The sequence below is a fragment of the Serinus canaria genome, chromosome 11 (genome assembly GCF_022539315.1).
Source record: "Serinus canaria isolate serCan28SL12 chromosome 11, serCan2020, whole genome shotgun sequence".
Classification (NCBI taxonomy): Eukaryota; Metazoa; Chordata; class Aves; order Passeriformes; family Fringillidae; genus Serinus; species Serinus canaria.
Window position 1 is genome coordinate 11,730,990 of NC_066325.1, and position 20,457 is coordinate 11,751,446.

The following is a 20,457-nucleotide window of genomic DNA, read 5'->3' on the forward strand; positions in this document are numbered from 1 at the left end:
ATCTAAGGGAGTTTGGAGTCTTGTTTCTTGGAGTTGTCCCAGTTTTGAAGGGCAGGCTGGTGTTTTGATAATCTATCATGTGCATTTTGGCACTGTCTTGGTCTCCTCACAGACATTCTGTAGATATTGTCATCATTCAGCACCTCTGCTCACAGTGGCTGTTTGCTTTCTCCACTCTGACTACCTTTTTGAGAAGTTCACTTGTTTAACATAAACAGAACAAGGACATTATAATGCTAAAGGCCAGACTATAAAGGACTGTATTGTAAATATTTGGACAATTTAAAAAATTTTGTTATTAATTAAATGGTTATTTATAATATTTTCCAACCAAGTGAAAAAAGAAAAATATCAGATCCTAAACCAGACTATTTGAGGTGTAGCTGTAAAGCAATTTAAAGAATATGTCATGCTAATAAAGTCTGGAAGAACAGAAGGCCTGGCCGTAAAAGTTGTGTAAAATGTGTTTGGTTTTGATGAAGGGAATCATGCCAGTGTCTCTTTTCCAAAGTAGTCGTAAATGGGGTTGTTTGGGGTTTTTATAACCATCCCTAGTAATTACTTAATTGAATCAGCAGTAGAATAAAGACTTAAGTGTAGGCCATCTGTTAAATATCTGTGTCAGTCCCAACTCCCTGCATAAATGGAGCTTTGCTCTTGTTGCCTCCAGACAGTAGTAATAAAATTTAGTAAGAAATGCCTTTAAAGACATGGCATAGTAGGAAGAAAACGAGAGAAATCAGTCTAGTTGAGCTTTCAGTTCAATAGCCACCTTAATTAAACAAAGCTCTCTTTTTAGAAACACTGTTTATCAATCAACTTAAGTTTATTTAGAAAGGAAGGAAGAGACTGATTCTGTCAAGGACTTGCTGAGGGGAGAAAAGCAAGGCTCTATGAAACAGCATGCAGCAAAAAAGTAGCATTTAATACTTCTATATAGAGGAATGAGAGGGAAATCTAATGTTTCAAGAAGTGTCAGGTTTAACCTACCTTTTCTCATCCTTCTCTCCACACCCACAAAAAGAAAAAAAGTAGAAACTAGTCAAATATAACTGAATGCTGTGGTTAGACTGTTCACAAAGTAAGCAGAAGTGTTTAGCACTTTTGGACATCTTGGCAGTTTGTTTATAATTGTTCAGAAATTAAAAGGGATGCAGAGTAAAAATTTTTTTCTCTATGTCACAAATATTTGTTGCTTTTTGATACTATTTCCTTTGCTTAGCACTGAAAGTACTGCCTTGTTCTGTGCTGACAAAGCCGTGGAATCACAGGAGAAGCTTTTTAAATGATTGTTTTAGAAATAAAGAAGTTCTGATAACTGCTGATTAAGCATACTTGATGTATGGAAAATTGCACATGGATTTGAGTGCTGAGCTTGCCCTTGGCAGCAGCCCTGGGTTTGTGAGCAGCGCCTTTCCCTTCCACGGTGCTGCCGTGCGATGATTTCCTGGGGTTGGGTTTGGGGCTTGTTTGCATTTCCAATCTGCAAATACAAATCAGATGCTGAGCATGAAACCTGCTGTTCCAAAAGTCTGGAAGGGCACAGTGACAAGAAGCAAAGCTGCTTGGTTCTCTCAATGTGAGTGAATACTTCCTCTGCTTAATCTGCTTTAGGGGAAAAAAACCCTCATGTTTAGACAAGAACACTTTTTTCAATAATTTATCTGACATATTACTCTGGTTTAAAAAACAATTCTAAAATTTCTTTTTCTTGTGTAATTGAATTTTAGTTCCTGTACAAATAGTGCCAAGCACAAATAGCAAATAGGCTATTCTACAATAATGTTATAACAATTAAAGAAAAAAAATCCAAACATAATTACATACATAAATTGAGTGTTGATACAATATGTTCTCCCAATAATACATCAAACCTGAAAACTCTACTTAGTTGGAAAATAAGTTTTTGAAGGTTACCAATTAAGGCAAATAAACCTCTCAAAATAAAACACTAAGGCAAAGCCAGTTGAAAATTCTTTAAATCATGTCTGGCTTACTGGCCTTAAATATTTAAATCAGTATTCTTAAAATAAACAAAAAACTCTGAGAGCATAAATTATCTTCTTTCTTTTAAGTTATGTATACTGTTTCAGAATTAAAATAGTATCTATTTCTCTGCCAAGAAAATAAAATATTTCAAGAAATATTTTACAAAATTTCAGAGAAGTGTGGAAGTGCTACCCCATGATAAAGTAAATCACATAATTACTGTGTATCTTGACAGAATTGGATTTAAAATTCTTAAAGACAAAATCCCAATTAAAAAACCCGCAAAACTGAGAAATCCCCACCCCACCTCCAGATGTGGCTGTGTGCATAATAGTTACATAAATTCATTTAAGACACCTAGAAATGACTCTTACTGCCTCTTCAGCCAACATTCAGGTGTTTTCTTAAAAACACCAAAACCCCTTCCCAATCACTGCATAATACAGGACTACAAAGCTGCTTCATCCATCAGTGCTCAAGTCAAGAGCATCTGGATTAGTCTGGATCCAGCATCTCCTGGAAAGTGTAACACATTCGCAGCTTCCCTGCAAAGTCCAAGGTGTTTGCCAGTGACCAGGTGGAGAATCTTTTGAAATGTTGGTGTATTCCTTTGCCCTTTACCTGGGCTCTGTTCACACTGTGGTTGAGCACAGGTTACACAATGGAAGGGCAGATCCTGCCCATGTGTCTGACAAAGGACTTTCCTTTCCTTCCTTTCTTTCCTGCTTCTTTCCTTTCTCCCCCCCTCCTACTGAACTTTGTGTGACTCTTCATTGTCTTGTTTTTCAGGAGGACCTTGTTGATATCCTTAGGCTTTTCTAATCTCCACCTTGAATTTGCTTTTATATTTTCTTTCCCCTCTTCCTATCCTTGCATCCTACAGGGAACACCGAATTCACTTGAAAGAAGGGATCAAAATGCATGAAGTCACATAGATACAAAATTCAAATTACATTATAAAAAATATTTGAAACATAACACAATTTCAAAGTAGTATTGTATGTTACTACTTCAAAGGTATTCTGAAAAAGTTCTCTTTTCTGCTTAGGTTTTGCAGTTGTCAGGCTGCACAAGCTCAGAAACATTTGGGCTGGAACTACGTAAAAGCAGCTCCATGCACTTTTATTTGTTCTCTCTACTTTTTCTGTGTCTCAGTTTGTTGGGCCTTTTTTCCCTTAGCATCTTTCAGCAAGTCAGCCCTCTGGCCAACACCTCAGGTTAACATTTCCCTGGACAGACGGTGGGGTTTTAGGGCTCCAAATAGATGTAAACAAGGCAGCTGAAGTGACAGGAAACAGGCAGCTGGTCATTTCTGGCCTTTCCCATATCCCTCATCCATACTGGGCTCTGCTGCACACCTATGTAATAAAGTTTCTTCCCCACTTGAAAGAAAAGCTACTCCAAGTTAGACTCAGTCTGATTATATGATGAGGCCTAGTTAATCTACCTCCCCTGCTTTTAAAAAGTTTTCCTAATGTAGTGGTTTACCTATTCCCACTGTCAACTGTTAAAACTGTTCCAATACTGTTGATCTCAAATTAAATCTTTTGTGGTTTGCAGTTTAGGTGGGAGTTTACCTTGGAGTTCATGGCTTGCTACAGTGATGAGATTTCTAACATGTACACCTGTGTTTAATCGTTTTTAAGGTATTGTTTGGCTGTATTCAGCAAATCAGGATGACCTTCTACTAATCCTCTTACATTTTGTTACTCATTGCATCTCCATTACATAAAGCTGGAGATTAGAAAATCCAGAATGTGCATTTACTATAAATCATAACCAGAAATCCCCTAAGCACTTTGTGTATATAAAGCAATGAGGCTGCTTTGTCAGACACATTCCATGTAGAACTCTAAGCTGTTAGCATTCATTCGTTTTAGTAGTTCTGTGGTAACTCTCTAGCTTATTAATTCTCTTGCTGAGAAGGTCAGATTATTCTGATCTTGGCTAGAAGACTTGTACATCTTTGCAGGCAGCTTTTTAACTGTAGCTTCAGCTTAATTTCTGGAGAATCAAAGTGGTGAGTAATAAGAAAGTATTGGAGAAGGACTATACTTTGTATTTCTGTCTATATTTAAAACTTATTCATTAACAGATCAGTGTTAAGGCAGCATCCTGCCATTGGAGGTCTGCAGCAGCACAGAAAGTACTGAATGCTGGAGTCTGGTGTAATGTGGAGGAGAGCAGCTCAAACTTGAGATGTACCTCTCAAATCCAAGGTGTTTTTATTGTCTCCTGAGTACAGAGCGAAATGTTGCACCTTGCAGTGTGCCCAGCAAGGCCAAGGACTCTCACCTACACTGTGCCTGGAACTGTCAGAGCAATCCTGCACTAAAAGGCATTCTGAAAACTCCACCAGTATAGACTGTTTAGTAAAGTTGTGTTCAAACTCCTCCTTTCTTAGCATTCTGATAATTAAATCTGTATTGTCAAGCAGCATGAGGCAGCAATAAAAAGCAGTCCTGCATTGAGATGTTAAGGTGATAAGGCAGAACCTGAAATGCATTGAAAGAGAATGAAAATCTACTTTGAGAAATGTGTGTTTTGAACAGAATGAAGATCTAGACCGAGCTGTAGTCCAAAAGCTGAAGGGTGGAGCAGTGAGCAAAGGTGAAATGTTTTGCAGCAGGGGTTGTCAGCAGTTAAAGGGTGCTTTGACTGTATCTTCTAAGGGATTCACTCACTGTGTCCATAAAATCTGTCAGTGAGGCATCCCAAGCAGACCAGTTACAGATTTCTAATGTGTAAAGATGTCAGCTAAATCCTCAGGTGTCTATGGCCAGCTCTCCCTGGGAGAGCCACAGAACATCTTGTAACTAATGCAAAGTAAAGTCAGCTGACTCCCATCCCAGAAAGATTCCCATTCAAGAATCAGAAGAGGTTAGAGACTTCTTCCATCAGTGCAGGTGGCACTTCTGCACCAAGGTGTGGCTGCTGGCAATCACAGCAGATCTGGAAGGAGCTCAGTGCACCTTGTGACCCCAGACAAAATCCACACAGACCCTTCAGCACCACTCTCCACTACACAGCCCACGTGTCCTCTAGAGCCAAGGTTTGTGCTGAATTCTGTGTCAGACTCAGCTCTCTTCTTGTGTGAGAGAAAAGGTAAACATGACTGCAATGAGTTGGTTTCACCAAGATACAGAAATGCAGTGTGTGACAGCGTAGCCAAGCCCTGAGGAGGATATTTGTTACTGTAGCAGGTAATTGCAGAGCTGGTGCTGTGATTCTGCAGGCACATTTAGTTTTTCTGTACATAATGTGCACGGGAAGACTATACTCCAACATTCCATACAGTTAATTGAAGAAACGAAATAGTACTGCTTAGTGAAGTTGGCATTAAACATGAAATTACTGAAAACAAGCCTGGCCTATGGCTTGGAGTGGTGACCTGCAAGGCAACCCCCCATGTCTGTGGTAGTTTGCCACAGCAGCCATGGCCTGACATGTGACAGGTTTGGTCTCAGAGCAGCACAATCAGCTGGCTGCTCCAGCATAGACAACTGAGGGTTAAGCTGTCTTTCTGGCATCTTTTTTTCCTTTCATGTACATTGTACAGTTTCAGAAATTTTTAAGATGGTCAGAAAGGAATATTTTTTACAGAAGATGTTGGTTGATAGTTTTGCTTACTGAAAAATGCTGGATTAAAATGTATTTTAAAACATAACATCACTAGAGAGCAAGTCCAGGAAAACACTGTGCTGTTGATTGGCAGCTTCTTCTTTTTTGTTAGGGAAAGTTAACTCTTGCTGGTCATGTGGAGTCAAAACCAGGCTAAATATACTGCACAAAGCAATGTGACATAGTTGAAGAGATTCTTCACATAAATTCAGCTGGTAGAGTTATGTCTGGAGCTGATAGAAGAAGGTGTATGTCCCAGGAAATGTGCTGCACCGTGTCCATAGTTTTCCTTGAGGTTTGCTGATCCTCGTTACCTTTGTCAGGAGATCAATTCATTCACCTGTCCTCTAAAACACACAGTTTGCATCAAACTTCTTCTTGCAAAGCATATTAAAAAAACTCCACTCTCTGCTACTCTCTGAAGCAGTGCTGCAGACAATCATTCTAGAATATTTTGGGAGATTTACTCTTTTAAAACCAGTACAACAACCTCTCCTAAGTTATGTCCCTCAGCCTGGACATCCTGCTCCAGTTCAGCAGCAGTAAAGGATACACAGGCTAAACTTTTAATCAGATAGTGCTACAAAAACAGGAAGTTAATTGACTCCCATAGGAGGAGATCCTGAAAACCAAATGGAATGACTCCAGGAGCTCTCTGGTCTGCCAGTATCCATAACAGAACTCTAATTGAAAGTTGACTTCCTGCTTTGACCCAAACCAGGTGCTCAGAATTGAGGCTTTAAAGCTTTTCTTAAACTTTCTTTACTTAAAGACTGAGTCAGGACAATGAGGTCATTCAGAAAAGTATGAATTTTTGATCAGTTAAAGAGATCTACTGCGTGTCATTTTTCTTGATTTTTGTTTCAACTTCCTAATTTTCATTTTGGCTTTATATTCTTTGGGTACAGAACACTTTCTCAAATGTTTAGGGTATTACAAAGTATAAAAGCATTTTTAATGTATATTTTTCTGGTACCTTAAGTTCTGCCTAATGTGTGTGTTAGAACAAAATCTTTATGCTGTATCACAGAGTTGAAAAGGCTGTTGTTTTATGTCCCATGTTTCCCTAACAAGAAGCAGTGTGTGCCCAAGGGCAGTGCATGCTCTGTTCCAGAAGGTGCTGGCTGGAGATGCTGTGTGTGCTGTGCATGGCACAATTTGTCAGGGATTGATAAAAGCAAACACTCACCACTGTCAGCAGCTTTGGTAGTGCACACAAGAACCTCAGAATCTTGCTAAGTATGAAACTAATTAGAAAAATTGCTCAGAAACATATTTCCCTGCCAGAGTGACATATAATCCTTACTGTGTAAGCTGTGCTGTCTTAATGGTGCAGAGGCTGTTGCTTTATAAGCTAATGAACTCCACTCTTCTCTCTGGAGGCTTTTTGGCAGTGTTTGTTGTCTGCTCTTTTGAAAGCTTCACCTTTCTAAAGAGGGTTGTTGGTACAGTTAATTTGTTTCCTCACGAGGCTGTTTCCTGCCCATCTCCCTGGATTCATTAGATCTTTATTTAAATAAAGATCTAATGAATCACTTTCTTGGTGTTTCTACCGTAATTGATGGGGGAAATGATCTTTTCTTATCTCCTATTATTTGACAAGAATTTGTCCTTAATTTACTCCTTTCCTTTACAATGGCAGTGGACATTTTCATTGAAACCCAGATAATGCTTTCCACTTCCCATTTAAACATGTGTAACTTTACACTGTGAACAATTAAGCATAAGAAGTCACCCAAAGAGGTAATTTGAGCTGCTTGAATTTCAGAAGGAAGTAAGAGTAGATTCCTTTGTTCTCTCAGGAGTCATCCCTAAGCAGGGCTTAGATACCAGCTTAGGGCTGGCAAAACAAGTGTGTGCCTCTATCCAGAAAGGTATTCTAGCCTGGTCCAGGGTAATTTTCTTAATCGTGTTAAAGCCTAGTTGACTAAATTTGCAACCCTGTCTTGGGCAGGGAATAAAACCAAATCCAACCCCTGTTGTAAGCTCTGCCTAGCCACTGATCACAACTGAATAAACACAGACTTGTTGGTTAAAATAATGAATGCACTATTTGACATTGATCCTCTAGGAAAAGCAGTTCCATGAAATGCAGCTCTGCACTACCTGCAGGGTTTCTCACATGGCTCAAATCTGAGGGAGCCACCTGTGCCAAGACAACACTTGGTGTTCTGCCCCTCGGGCTGTGGTGCCCCAGGGCAGAGCTGTGCCTTGGGCAGGGTGTGCAGTGGGACAGCAAGGGGAGCCAGCAGCTGCGAGCAGCAGCATCTCCCTGGGCTTGGAGGAGAGGGAAAATGGCACAACGGGTTTTGTTCACTAGGACTCCTTTGCCTACCCTGGAGTTGCTGTCAAGTGCCACAAGTACTTCTAATTTGACCACAGTAAGTAAAGCAAATAAAAAAAACTGAAGGAGGAATGTTCTAAACACGAATGCTAAAATCAGATTTAAGTAGTGTATATTCATAATGATGCAACTATGCAGACATCCAAAAAAATTACCATTACCTTTATGGCTCTGGCTGCTAAATGAAAGTAAATATACAAGCAAATATACAAGATAAATGATACTGTTTTTAATAGGCACTCTGATAACTTATAAATAGTTACTTATGTCACATACTCAGTGTTTGTGAATGAAACGGGGTATTTAAATTTAGTGCTATTAAAAGAAAAATGAAAATCACTTCCTGGTTGAGTGAACTGTAACTTCTTGGTTTAGTCCAGTCAGTAGTTATGTCTGTCTTCTTCTCTGACACAGACAGTTTTATCTCTGACCTGGAATACCAGCCATCAGGTTCAACAGAGAAATGGACTCAACATTCAGCACTCATGTCCAACTCCTTTGTGGAAAATCTAGAGGGTGAGTCTGCTTACTGAAATGCTTCAATGTTTGAAATTGGAGCACAAAGGAAAGGGGAAAGTGTTGTAAGAGTTTTAAGAGCTGCAAGTGAAAAGCACTGTGTAATACTGAAGTATTGATGTAACCAGACACCTGTGTATTCTGAAATAGTTGGAAATTTAGCATTTGTGAACCAGGTGTACACTCATTCAGTAAAAACCTCCACTCGAAGAGTACAGAGCTGCCACAGAACTTCCTGAGTGCTGTAGGATCTAGTAAAATAGCAGAGGAGGATATGAAAGTCTTAAGTCAAATATAGGCAAGGTAGAAGAGTGGCCAGATCAGTTAACTGAGAAATTTGGAATGTTTCTCTTTTTCAAAAAGATGAAGCAATGTTAATTTAAATAGATGGAATACAGTGGCATGCACCTCCAGTCAGAGTATTAGGAATACAGGTTCATAACTAGATTTAGAGTTGAATGTGCACTATAATTGGGTAAGAATATCTGGATTTGTTATTTCAGCTTCTTTATTTCACATATAAGCAAGATAATTAGGCCCTATGACTCTTCTAAATACTAATGATTTTAGAAGCTGTTGCATGGTCAATTGGTCTTGTTTGTGTTAAGACTTTAATGGTTTTCACTTTATTACAAAGATGCCTAAAATGCCAAAGAACTATACTGTCCTTTTTCTCACAATACATGCACATATACATTATAAAGACTTATGACATTTTCTACTTTCTCCATAGATTTGTAAAGGTTAATAACTGTAAATATACAGTAGATTTCGTAACAGGGAAATAACCAATCTCTTCATAAAACTTTCACACAATTACTGTGTAGACTGATCCTAAGTTTGTTTATGAAACTGAAATAAACCATACTGGTCTTTTGCCCAGCTTTCAAGAAACTTAATTCTGCTTTCCTTACCTATCAAATTGTTATTAGTAAGGTAAGTAGCTCCTATTTGGAATGGCAAAGCCAGGGAAAGGACTGTGCATCAAGCTGACATTCCTGTGTCTTGAAACAGCAAATCAATTAGTAAAATATGAGTTATAACTTAGATTATTTCAGTGTTCTGCACTATATCCTGTGCAATTCAGAATCTGGTAGGTTCCGAATAATTGTTGAAGAGACAGAATTCTTGAAAAATAGAAATTCAGGCTAATAATAAAATAACCCTCAAACACCAGTATCCCCAACTGAAAAATAACACATAGGGTGGTAAACCCCAAATTTAGGCCTGTGAAATGTATGCTGACAGGTCCTTTTTATAAAGGGAACACAAACAGAAACCCAAACAGAAACACATTTACACACAAGTGTTAGCATTTGACAAATGCAGTTGAGAAACATGGCTTTTTTAAAAATGAAAATAATGGGTATTTTATGTATTTGGCACAATGTAGTGTGGTATTAATTAATACAGGATAGGATACAGAAGAAAGTAAGATGGTTTTGTACCTTGAAGAATGCTCAGTGTCAAATCAGACAAGTTAACTGTATTCACTGCCAGTACAGAATTCTTACAGAGCCAATTTTCAGGCTTAAATTAGGAAGAACACAGCTTCTAAATTATACTGCTGGAGAGGAGAGCAACTGTGACTGTAGTGTGCTGCAGGAGATCAGAGCATCTACAAAGGCAGGAAATAACTAATGGAATACTTGAGTCATCCTTTATCGCAGGGGTAAGTGAGGTGACTGCTACAGGGAGTACCGAAACATGAGGAGAACCCACATGAGGAAATAGCTCTTTATTTGGTTGAAAGGAGTGTACAAAAACTTGAAAAAATTAAATTTTGTTTTGCGGCAGTTTCAGCATCACGGGCCGTGACAAACTTGAAAAGACAAACTGTAGAAAACAATCAAGCTTATGAAAATATAATAGGTGGTCAAAAAGGTCACATAGTTGCAAGCAGTCTGCAGATTATTTATGAAGGTTCATAAGTGTGCAATTACTCTGCTGTGAGAGAGACTACAAGCTGCTTCCACGCTATGAAGTTAAATGGGACCAACAGATGACTATTCAGTTAATCAGTTAAAATTAGGTAAGTGATGTTAGAAAGTTTTGTGAATTGATGTTGGCAATTGAGGAACTAGAGATTCTCATGCCCAGAGTTCTTTGAAAAAGAGACATGTTGCAGGACCTGCCTCAATGTAAGGTGTCAGTAAAAAGTTTTCAGAGCAGTGACAATGACAATTGGCCTCAAGTAATGACATGCCAGACAGCAGCTCTGGAAGAGCAAGCAACAGTTAACTGTAAAGTAGAACCTGGTGTGGAGCCTGGGTAAATGTGACACTGCTGCTGCTCTGCTATTCGGAATGGTGAAAATCAAAAACTGTCTAGAAACCTCTACAGCAAGAGCTTATGATTAAAGGAAACCAGGTAGTTAAAGTGGAAGTTAGAGTAAGGTAAAGAATCAAACCTGCACTCATCAATGCAGTGCTAACTATTCTCCTTTAAAGCTGTCTTGAGTTTAAAATGAGAACCATGAGAATTATGAGAACTTGCTCAGTAGTGTTAAAAGTAGTCTTGAAAGGGTGAATAAATGCTAGGGATGTCTAGGGAACAGCAGAGAATAAGAAAATGCTACTCCTTAGATCTATTTTGTGGCCACATTTTGTCCCTGATGCCACAAAGGAATTAGATGAATGCCTGTTGCTGGATCTGCTAGAACTCTGCAGCCAGAAAAAGGAATGAGGAGAAAATGCCAAATATAATAAAATGAGTGGGGGGCACAGAAAAGGTGATGGAAAATAATTCCTGGGAAGGAAACCAGTAAATGACCACCAAGTAATCCTGGGGCAAGTTCAGCACATCTAAAAAGCATTGCTATTGCTGTAGGGAGTTAAGCTTTGCAATCTTCTGTCACAGAATGTTGCAGTTGACAGAATTTTGCACAGATCTTAAAGATCCAGAGAGAAAAATCCAAATGGGAACATTTTGCACATTTAACTCTAACTCAGGAGTTCCCTTGGAAAAACACATTTTGGAAGCTGGTGGAACACCCTGGGGAAGCATTGTTGTATCTTGCACACATCTCTGCTCTTACCCATTGCAGTGGTCTGTAATCCAAACTGGTTTGCCTGAAGTTCTCCATAGAGGTTTTCAAGAAGTATTTTTGGCTTTTAGGAAAACCTAAAATATTTGGTAACTGCCAATAAAGATGCTTGTCCTGTAGAAAGTAGATTAGGCTTCTTGCAAGGAAAAAGAGGTTGCATTATTCCCTGAAAGGCCTGTAGGGTCATGAATTTTCTTTTCTTATATTCTTATTAAAAATATATATACTTAGATATACTTCTGTTTTCCTTTGTGCTCCAGTACAAAATATTTGTCTTTTAGCACAACCAGAGGGGAAATTAGATACAGAGGAATTCAGAAGCATGTTAGTTTTTGCTTGGCATTTGATTAAGGAAGATAATGCCTTTACTTTTGATATTAGAACTTCAAACACCTTAAAAACACCTTAAGAGAACTTGTTATTCTAAATTCATAGTTGGGGAGGGTTAATTTATCCAAAACATCCAGGAATTTAGTATTAGAAGCCCCAGCTTCTAATCCTGATGTCTTGCTTCATAGCACAAGAGCTCTGTTCTGTTCAAATCCGTGAACATGGATCACTTTCTGTAGGTGGGAATTTCTCCAGAGGGGTTGGTCAGTGCTGGAACAGCTGAAGGGATCAGCATCCATAGCTCTGGGTGTCACTCACTGCACAAATGGCTGAGCTGTTCAACCTAACTTTAGGTCTTAAAACTCTGGATAGCAAATTGCAAAGTTTGAAGAGCTCATCCTGAGCAGCCTGGCTGTCAGGCTGTGGCTGTCCAGTGCAAGCCTTCCGTGCCCAGAGGCAAAGCCCTCAGCCTCAGGGGCAGGGGAGGCCTCGGTGCTCCAGCTGCTGCCACTTGTGCAGTGAGCAGGGACTGGAAACAGGCAATCAGAGCACAATGGGAAATGAAAACCATGGGAAGAACCCAGTAAAACAGAGTGGTTGCTCTTATTTTACAGCAGATCCAAAACTCAGAGCTACTTTTACTCTGTTCTACCCATATTGATGTTAGGATGCCGCTTCATATTTTGCAATTTTTAATTTTGTAGGCTGGAGCCTCTATCTGACATTTGGTGCTTTCTCAGTGCCGTATGTTGCTCCTTTTTCAATGCAGCACAGAGAGGTAAAAGCTTTTCAATGCAATATTACAGTATCACCAGTATTGACCAGGCCAGTCTAATCTGTTTGTAGCAGATTTTCTCCCCACCAATCTAACTTCTGCTCTGCACCATCTATTTTTAACTGTTAGTATAAATTTGCCAGCCAGCTTATGTTCTAGATAAATACTAAGGGAGGAAAAGGTGAAACTATTGCAAATAAAGTAACAGCTGAAATTCTGAAATCTGGGAAAACTGCTGAAGAGATCAATTACATAGTCAGAGAAAAGTTGTTAAAATAATTTCCATTTCACAGCCCAATATTAAAAAAAAGGAGGAAAAAAAATTTTAAAAACCTGCTGTATCACATTTTGATCTGTGCCATATCTGACAAGTTTTCAAAGTGCAGTTATCACTGTTGTATGGAGGAATGTGCCACGTGTGTACACAGGGTAGTGTGTGCACCCCTCTCTCTCTTCGTCTGCTCCAGTTGTCATTTCAGGATTATTGACCTGGACTGTTAGCACAGAAAACACTTTGTGACATTTTTGATGTCATCCACTCAGTTGACACTGATCATCCAGAATGATATTAGGTATCATTAGGTACCAGATGATTACTGACCTCTGCATTTCTCTTTTAGTCCTTCATACAAAAAGGAAAATGTTGTATGTGGTTTCGCCCTCAGCCTTGTACATTTTTATGCAGGATTTTATCTCTTACTGGCTACATGATTTACATTTGAAACTGCTTTAATTTATACCATTCCCCATCAGAAAGACAAGTTCTGATAATGCTGCTATTATATGAATATTATATGTGCCATGAAAGATTAGAGACTGATATGAGCTGCTGCCTTTTGCAAGTTCTCCTTTCTTTGAAGCCTTTATTTTTATCCTCATCTGTACCTCATCTAAACAGTGGAGAGTCTTCTGGAGTCTGCAGGCTCCCCCCAGTCCATTTGTTGGGTACAGAGCTCCAGACAGCTGAAATGGACATTCCTGGAAAGTACAGAATAGGAAGATGTTTTAGTTGGGAGGCCAAGGACTGTGAAAAAATGCCTTGGTCAGACACAGCAGGAAAAGCATTTTTGGCCTTTTCTTGAGGCCTGCAAGGTGCTCTGGCAGAACACTGATTTACATACTTCTTTTGAAGAAAGCACACTTGAATAGTTGTTTGTTTTATAAATTAGCAATTCTTGCTAAGTCACTGGGACAAGTAAGGTTCCTCCACTAGAATTCTTTGTTGGAATGAAGACATGGTCCTGCATTTGCCTAAGAAATGGTAGATGTTTCTAATGGACATCCATGTAAACCATGTAAACAGATAAATCTGTATTCACCACATGCTAAAAGTATTGCAAAAAAAACCCACTGAGCTACAAACAGCTTCTTATAAACAAATCAGTGATTATTTAGAACAAAGCAACACAAACTAACCTGTAGCTTTAATATTCTACATAATGACTCCTGCAGAAGTTTGGCAAATAAAACCCCATGTGACCAGCTATTGTCTTCAGTGTAATGTGTTCTAAGGAGAATGCAGTGCCAATGGCTACATGGTGTTCAGTTAAACACCTTTGCCTGTGGGAACTAGAAAACATGGCAGGACAGTTTGTGCACCATCAGTTTGTGCTGATGGTGCTAGTACAGATACAGATCAGCCATCAAAACTTAAAGGAAGTAACTAATAATTTCAAAATACTGAACTTCAAAATGTTATTTATAATGTTTTTATTGTATCACTCATGAAAGTTTTAGGAGTACTGAACAGCTGGGACACTGGCATTGCACACAGCTACTGTTCAGTAGATAAGAGCTGCTGGAGCTCCTTAGAGCAAGCTAATGAATGCCCTGATAGAAGCTGGTGGAGCACAGTTCTTATGAATAAGCATCTGTCATTTGTTTAAAAAATAAAAAAGTTGTGGGGTTTTTTAGCAGTTGTTTACTTATGTATTGTGGTGGACTAATAAAAATACTTGGGAAAGTGCCCTACCTGCAGTTACCCAGTTTCCAGTGTTGTGCAGTTAAGTTCATTGAATGACAGGTTTTTCCAAAGCCAGATGAATTGCATATCTTGTAATGCTTGAGGGAATTGGCTTTTCCATGGTGTGTGTGACCTGTTAGAACCCTTGGGTTCAATACCATGGGTGTAACAAGCTGTCCTTGCACTCCTGAGGAGAAAACCATTGCAGGGATGGATAACAAACACCTCCTCCATTACACACAGGGCTGTGCAGGAGGTGGTTTTAATGCTTTCCTGAGTGACTTAACCTCTTTTCAGAGCTGAATTTTCTGAGTTACATGGACTTCAGCATATTCACAATATTAATACATTTTCTTTCAGAACCACTTATGGATCCTACTGCCACGAATGCTCAGGCTGTTCAGTGCTATAAGCACAATTTACACCACCTGTAGATTGGTTTTGTTATGCTTCTACCAGACAGGAATAGTTGGTAGGAAAGTAAATCCTGCTATGGAAAATTAAGGAAGCATTAAGAAAGGTGAAGTGCATCAACACTGTTCTGTAAAATTAGCCAGTGGAGAACAAAGTAGCAAAAGCCTCGGTTCCAAATCTGTTAAGATGTTCAATAGAAGCAACTTATTAGCAGAACAAAATGTTCTAAACATAAAAATGGTCCTTAGTCAACAAAAGGATCCATTAAATACCTGTTTATAGAAGGTCCAAGCAAACTCATGCAATGATTAAGGAAAAGCCTCTATAGTTCAGCCTATTCAAAGTCTTGCTGAGAAAGAGATGGTATAACCTACTGCCCACTCAGTAATGGGAATCAACAGGACTCATTGCTTCTAACAATGAAATAATAATTTAGACTGTGGTTATGGTCCAATATTTTTCTAAAATTTGTCATTATTATTTAATATTATATTTTTCATGTCCATCTAGAATGTTATTCAGGTTTCTTTGATAATGTTACCAAGGTCCATTTTTGTAAAGTATATGTTTCTATCACTGCTTTTGCACTTATCCTTTAAAATTATAATTTTTATTATCTTCCAACCTCAGTTGTCCTGCATTTATTTACATAGGATTTAGAGTAGGACTTCAAGATTGTAATTTCTTACTAACCTAGGTTAACTTTGTCACATTCATGAAGGTGTCCCTCACTTTTAAATAGTACGAGTTGATTAAACTTTGCTGAAGTTGACACACATGGATACACAAACTGACCTGTATATTAGTCCATCCTGAATCTTCACTGTAGAGAAATTGACTGATATAATTTAGTTACTGTGGTTTCAGAAATGCAAGTGTACAGAAAACTGGCCCAATTAATAGGTATGTAGTGTTCAAAAAGAATATTCTCTTAACCTGAATCCAAGTTCTTAGGAAGTTCTGTAAGTGGCCTGAAAGAGGAGTTGCTAGAGTTATTTGTTGTGCTTGTCACACTCTTGAACAGAAGGAGTTCTGTGGGGAAATCTTGATAAACCTGACCTGTGCTGTGCCTTTCAGTTACCTGTGTGTCATGAATGCTCATGTGCTTATTTTCTTCAAGGGGCTTAGGGATTCTCCTGCATGGATTATGGCAGGACGTTTTTCCCCCCTTGCTTAACTGTGGCTGAAGCCAGGCTCCTCATTCATCTCCTGTTATGTAACAGCATCAAGACTTAACTCTGAAAGTATTTATTTTAAAAGGGTTATGCTGATGAGTTCTGCCTTTTGGAAAGCATAAAACCTGTCAATTTTTAATATTGCTTCTTTTTTTTTCTAGTGAATGAGATCATAGGAAGAGATATGTCACAGATCTCAGTGTCACATGGAACAACAGTGGCCAGCCAGCCTGCACATACGTGTCCTGGATCTCTGGAGACGAGAATATCTGATGGAATGCAGTAATGGATAAGCTAACGACTCAACATCCATGCAAGCGTCACAGTTTCTCTGAATATTTCTTCATCCTCTTCCTCTTTAGACTTACTGTGCTTCCAACTCTGTGGCCTTTATGAACTGGAACAGTGGATCCTTGCAAAGCCCTTTTAGTGGGTTACATTTTTGATGTAGAGACAGAGCATTTTAATTATAGTTCCTCAGATGCTGTAAAGAGACTTCTTAAAATGGACACACAGAATCTACACCAGATATTTTAACTGTTTTAAAGTTACAAACAAGCTTTGCTTTTTGCATTTAAATAGAATACTTTTATATTTTAAGTGCTTCAGATGTGTGGAGGTGTTAGTTTGCTCTTATAATATTCACAGTCCTGAACGTGGAAGATTTAATGCACATCTTCAGTGTGCTGCTTGCCCTTAGAGGTAGTATAGTTTGTAACTGATGATTTGTAACACCTTTTGGTCATTTTGGAAAGCCTTTAAAGCTTCTATTGTTTCATTTTTTTCTTAATAAGATCTTCCAGTGGCAAAATGTACCAGTCATCTGAAGCCAATGCCACGGAAGCCATTGTGTATATGAATACTGTAGTGTTTTCTTTCTTAGATTCATAGGAAGCAAAGCCAAATGTAGATCTGCACTTGTTTATAAACTGAAGATGTTACTTGATAGGCTGCAAAAAGACCATTCCATCATGAAAATGTTGGGATAGAAATTACATTCCAAAATTTAACTTTTATAACTTTGTGGATAATCTTCCTGATCTTTATTAGCACAGGCTCCTTCTTGAAATAGCTTTTTTCTTAGCAAGTTACATTTGTAATCAAATTTGAGCAGTAGGATTTTAGATTAAAGAACAGCAGCATCAAAGCCATGTTAGATACAAGAGAAAATTTAATGTTTGCTGAGGATCTAAATATTCCCATTATCCCTGCAGAATATGGTTTTGAAATCACCGATTCAGTGGCATTCAAGTTTTTAATGCAATAGATCATTTGATCACATCTGTATCTTTTATATGCTGTATGCCCGACCATACCACTTGGAACTCCTAAGGAGATGACAGTTACAGTTCCTTAAATTCAGGCTGTTTGTAAATGTCAGTTTGCTAAAAAATAATTTACTGTGAATTAGTGGTTAGGCAGTACCATGTGTCCATGTTTAATCCAAAAGTGTGAAGCAGGAGCTACCAAAGAAATACACAAGATTCATCAGCAGTAAACTCTGTTCTGTGCTCTGAGGATGCATCTCCCTTATCCCCATAATCTGATGAATTTGAAACAATCTGTTTACATCATACTGAAAAATCTCTGGCCTTTCCAGTTAGACCCTGTGGAGAGGATCTGACACTGCCTGCGGAGGCCACAGCCATTTCCCTCCCCCAGGAGTCACTCATTTACAGAGCTTCCCTCCATAGAACACGCAGGATATACCAGTCATGTCAAAGGAAGGTCAGCAGTACATGGAACCTCAGAACATCCATGGTATTCCTTTTAGTTGCTCATTTGGGTGAGCCATGACACTCTAACAGAAATTAAGAGTGAATTAACACGAAGAATTAGAAAATTGGAAAGTATGTTTGCATTGGATCCAGTTCAGACAAGTGTAGCCATTTTAGCAGTTAACTCATGGGGAGCACATGCCCTTTGTAGACTTCAAATGAATGAAAGGGTCTGACAGTGGAGAGCAGTGCTGAGTTATAACACCTGGGAGAGCAAACCCAGCTTCTGCTGTTGTTGCATTTTGGCAAACAGAGGTGGGAAAAACTTTCCATTGGGCCTTTTGCAGGCAGAACCTTACATCTGGAGTGAAATCAGTGCCCAAGCAATACCATAGCTGTAATCCCATCTCTGTAATAGCTGAATCATGAACTCTTAAAGACCGTATTAAGTGGGTAAAATTGTAATTTTATCATGTATTTCCTTTTAAGAGTGCAGGCTGAGGCTACTAACTTGATGTATCATAATTATTTCAAACAACTTAATGCAAGGCCACTATGTACCTGCTGGGTATCTTAAGCATCCTTTTTGTGAATGTACTGTTGAGTGGTGCAAGTCTTGACATTTGCAGGAAATAATTGGCAGGGCTGGAATCTGGAAAGTGTGATATTGTAATTGTCCCTCAGCAATGGTGCTTTACTCTGTCCTCTACTCATGTAAGTTAAAGATCCTAGAAAGAACTCACATGCTCAGAAATACATCTACTTCTGTTTTTAACACCTTCAAAACAAACCAAACCACACAATGCTGTAAACCATGAAACCATGTCATTGTCTCAGAGTGTGTGCTGGTGGCAAGGCACGTTCCAGTTTTCATTCATGTATTGGGTCTTTTGCATTAACCATTGTTTGTAGGAGAATTCTGACTGAAAAGCTTTTCATACTGTATGGGATTTATGCTCCTTCATCCTGCTGGTACAGACTCTCCTTGCAAGTTCTCCAAGTAGCTGGAATTCACACTGTACCTAAAATATAGGAGCCCAAACAATCCGGAGTTGCTATGCACTAAATTTTCTGATGCCTTTAAATACCTTGATGCCTGTAGACATAGAAATGCTTTCCTATTTAAAAATGAAATTTAAAAAAATATAGCTTTGGATACTAAAGCAGTTTTGTATTTGCCTTGTAAAAGCTTCAATACAAGGGTCTTAATTTTATTTTAGCTTGTGTGATAACGTAGATAAAGACTGTTAATCTTGTATAATTTTAGTGGTATAAAAAGCACATGATCTCTATTGGACTATGCAAATTTAATTAAACAACAGAACCCGCAACTGTTAATATTTTGTTGGCATCCACTTCCTTGTCCCTAAGTCTGTCTTCTCCCTGAGTACTTTCCCAAAAATTTTTAATAACTTAGATTATCCTGAAGGAAAGCCTTAATGATGAGGTAGCTTTTCTATAAGGAGGGTCAAAGATCAATGTTTGGGGAAAAAAAAAGGGGGTAGTATATTAATCCAGGGGGGCAGGGGTGAGTTCTGAAATTACCATAAACTAGGAATCTGAATTTCTGTAGTAAAACTTACCTGTTATCAGGGGAACTGCCACCCTTTTTAAACCAAAGAATGAAAAAATGGTTTTGTTCTGATACAAAGCTTTGAAACTCTATTTTTGATACTCATAATGGATGTCATTCCTTGAGGTTTGGAAATCGTTCAAATTGAAGTTTTATATTTAAAAATGTGGGACAATAAAGATTAAGTTCTAGATGTTTACAGAGCCTTGTATTGTAATTTCATGTACATTTTGTATTTTAAACATTTTTGTAAGTTATGATTGCAGTGCTACTTGCAGAAATAAAGGGAAAAAACTTGCATTTAGGCTCTTAAATCATAGTGTTCAAATAAATAAAAATAATGCAAATACATTGTCATTTATTTGAAATGCAGACCCAGATGTAGTGGGGAGAAACTCCATTTGTGATGCGGTGGTAACCAACTGTGCCAGGCTGGGACGGGGAAGTGAGGAACATTGGATATTCCCCTTAGAAGAGTGATCTGACAGAGAGATTGGGGCTCAGATTAGAGCCAGCTACAGTGAACCTCCACCTGCCTAAGAAGTGATTAGGAGTGCTGGCAGAGTACCAGCCTGCACAATACTGCTGCTCCCCTATTTGCAAGTGTCATTGTTTCAATTAGACAATCACAAGATTCTTTTGAAAGATTTTTCCAGAAATTATTATTTAAGAGAGTTCATCATAAAAAGTAATTCCCATTTCTGAAAGGATATTATCATAGGCAAGATGTAGTTAAAAGTTTTCTGAAATAAATGTGAGATTCCAACAAAGTTTGTATTACTTGCCAAACCCTGGCTGACCAGGCAGCACCGAGGGAATTCCCTGTGGGTACAGTCAGGCCTGACAATGTGTATCTCATCTCAGTGATCTTGGTGCTACTGAAAAGGCTTTTATCTCCCTTGCAGTTTCCTGCCGGGCCCTTTCCTTACCCGTGGAATCCCAGTGAGGTGTGGGGGCTGTTCCAAACCGAACAGGGAAGCAAACGCTGCGGCC

The 20,457-nt window shown here is 38.7% G+C and overlaps 1 protein-coding gene across 2 annotated transcripts in view; it reads left to right on the top strand.

Moving 5' to 3' along the window:
* NFATC3 (nuclear factor of activated T cells 3) overlaps positions 1 to 19,762 on the top strand; it is a 60,859-nt gene extending 41,097 nt beyond the window's left edge. Inside the window, exons 10-11 of one of the 2 annotated variants that reach the window (XM_030227500.2) lie at positions 8,369 to 8,470; positions 16,335 to 19,762. In XM_030227500.2, the coding sequence (XP_030083360.1) occupies positions 8,369 to 8,470; positions 16,335 to 16,459 (227 nt within the window). In that variant the 3' untranslated portion in view covers positions 16,460 to 19,762. The remainder of the gene's footprint in view (positions 1 to 8,368; positions 8,471 to 16,334) is intronic. The other variant, XM_030227501.2, reaches the window with a different exon arrangement.
* The last annotated feature ends 695 nt before the right edge of the window (positions 19,763 to 20,457 follow it).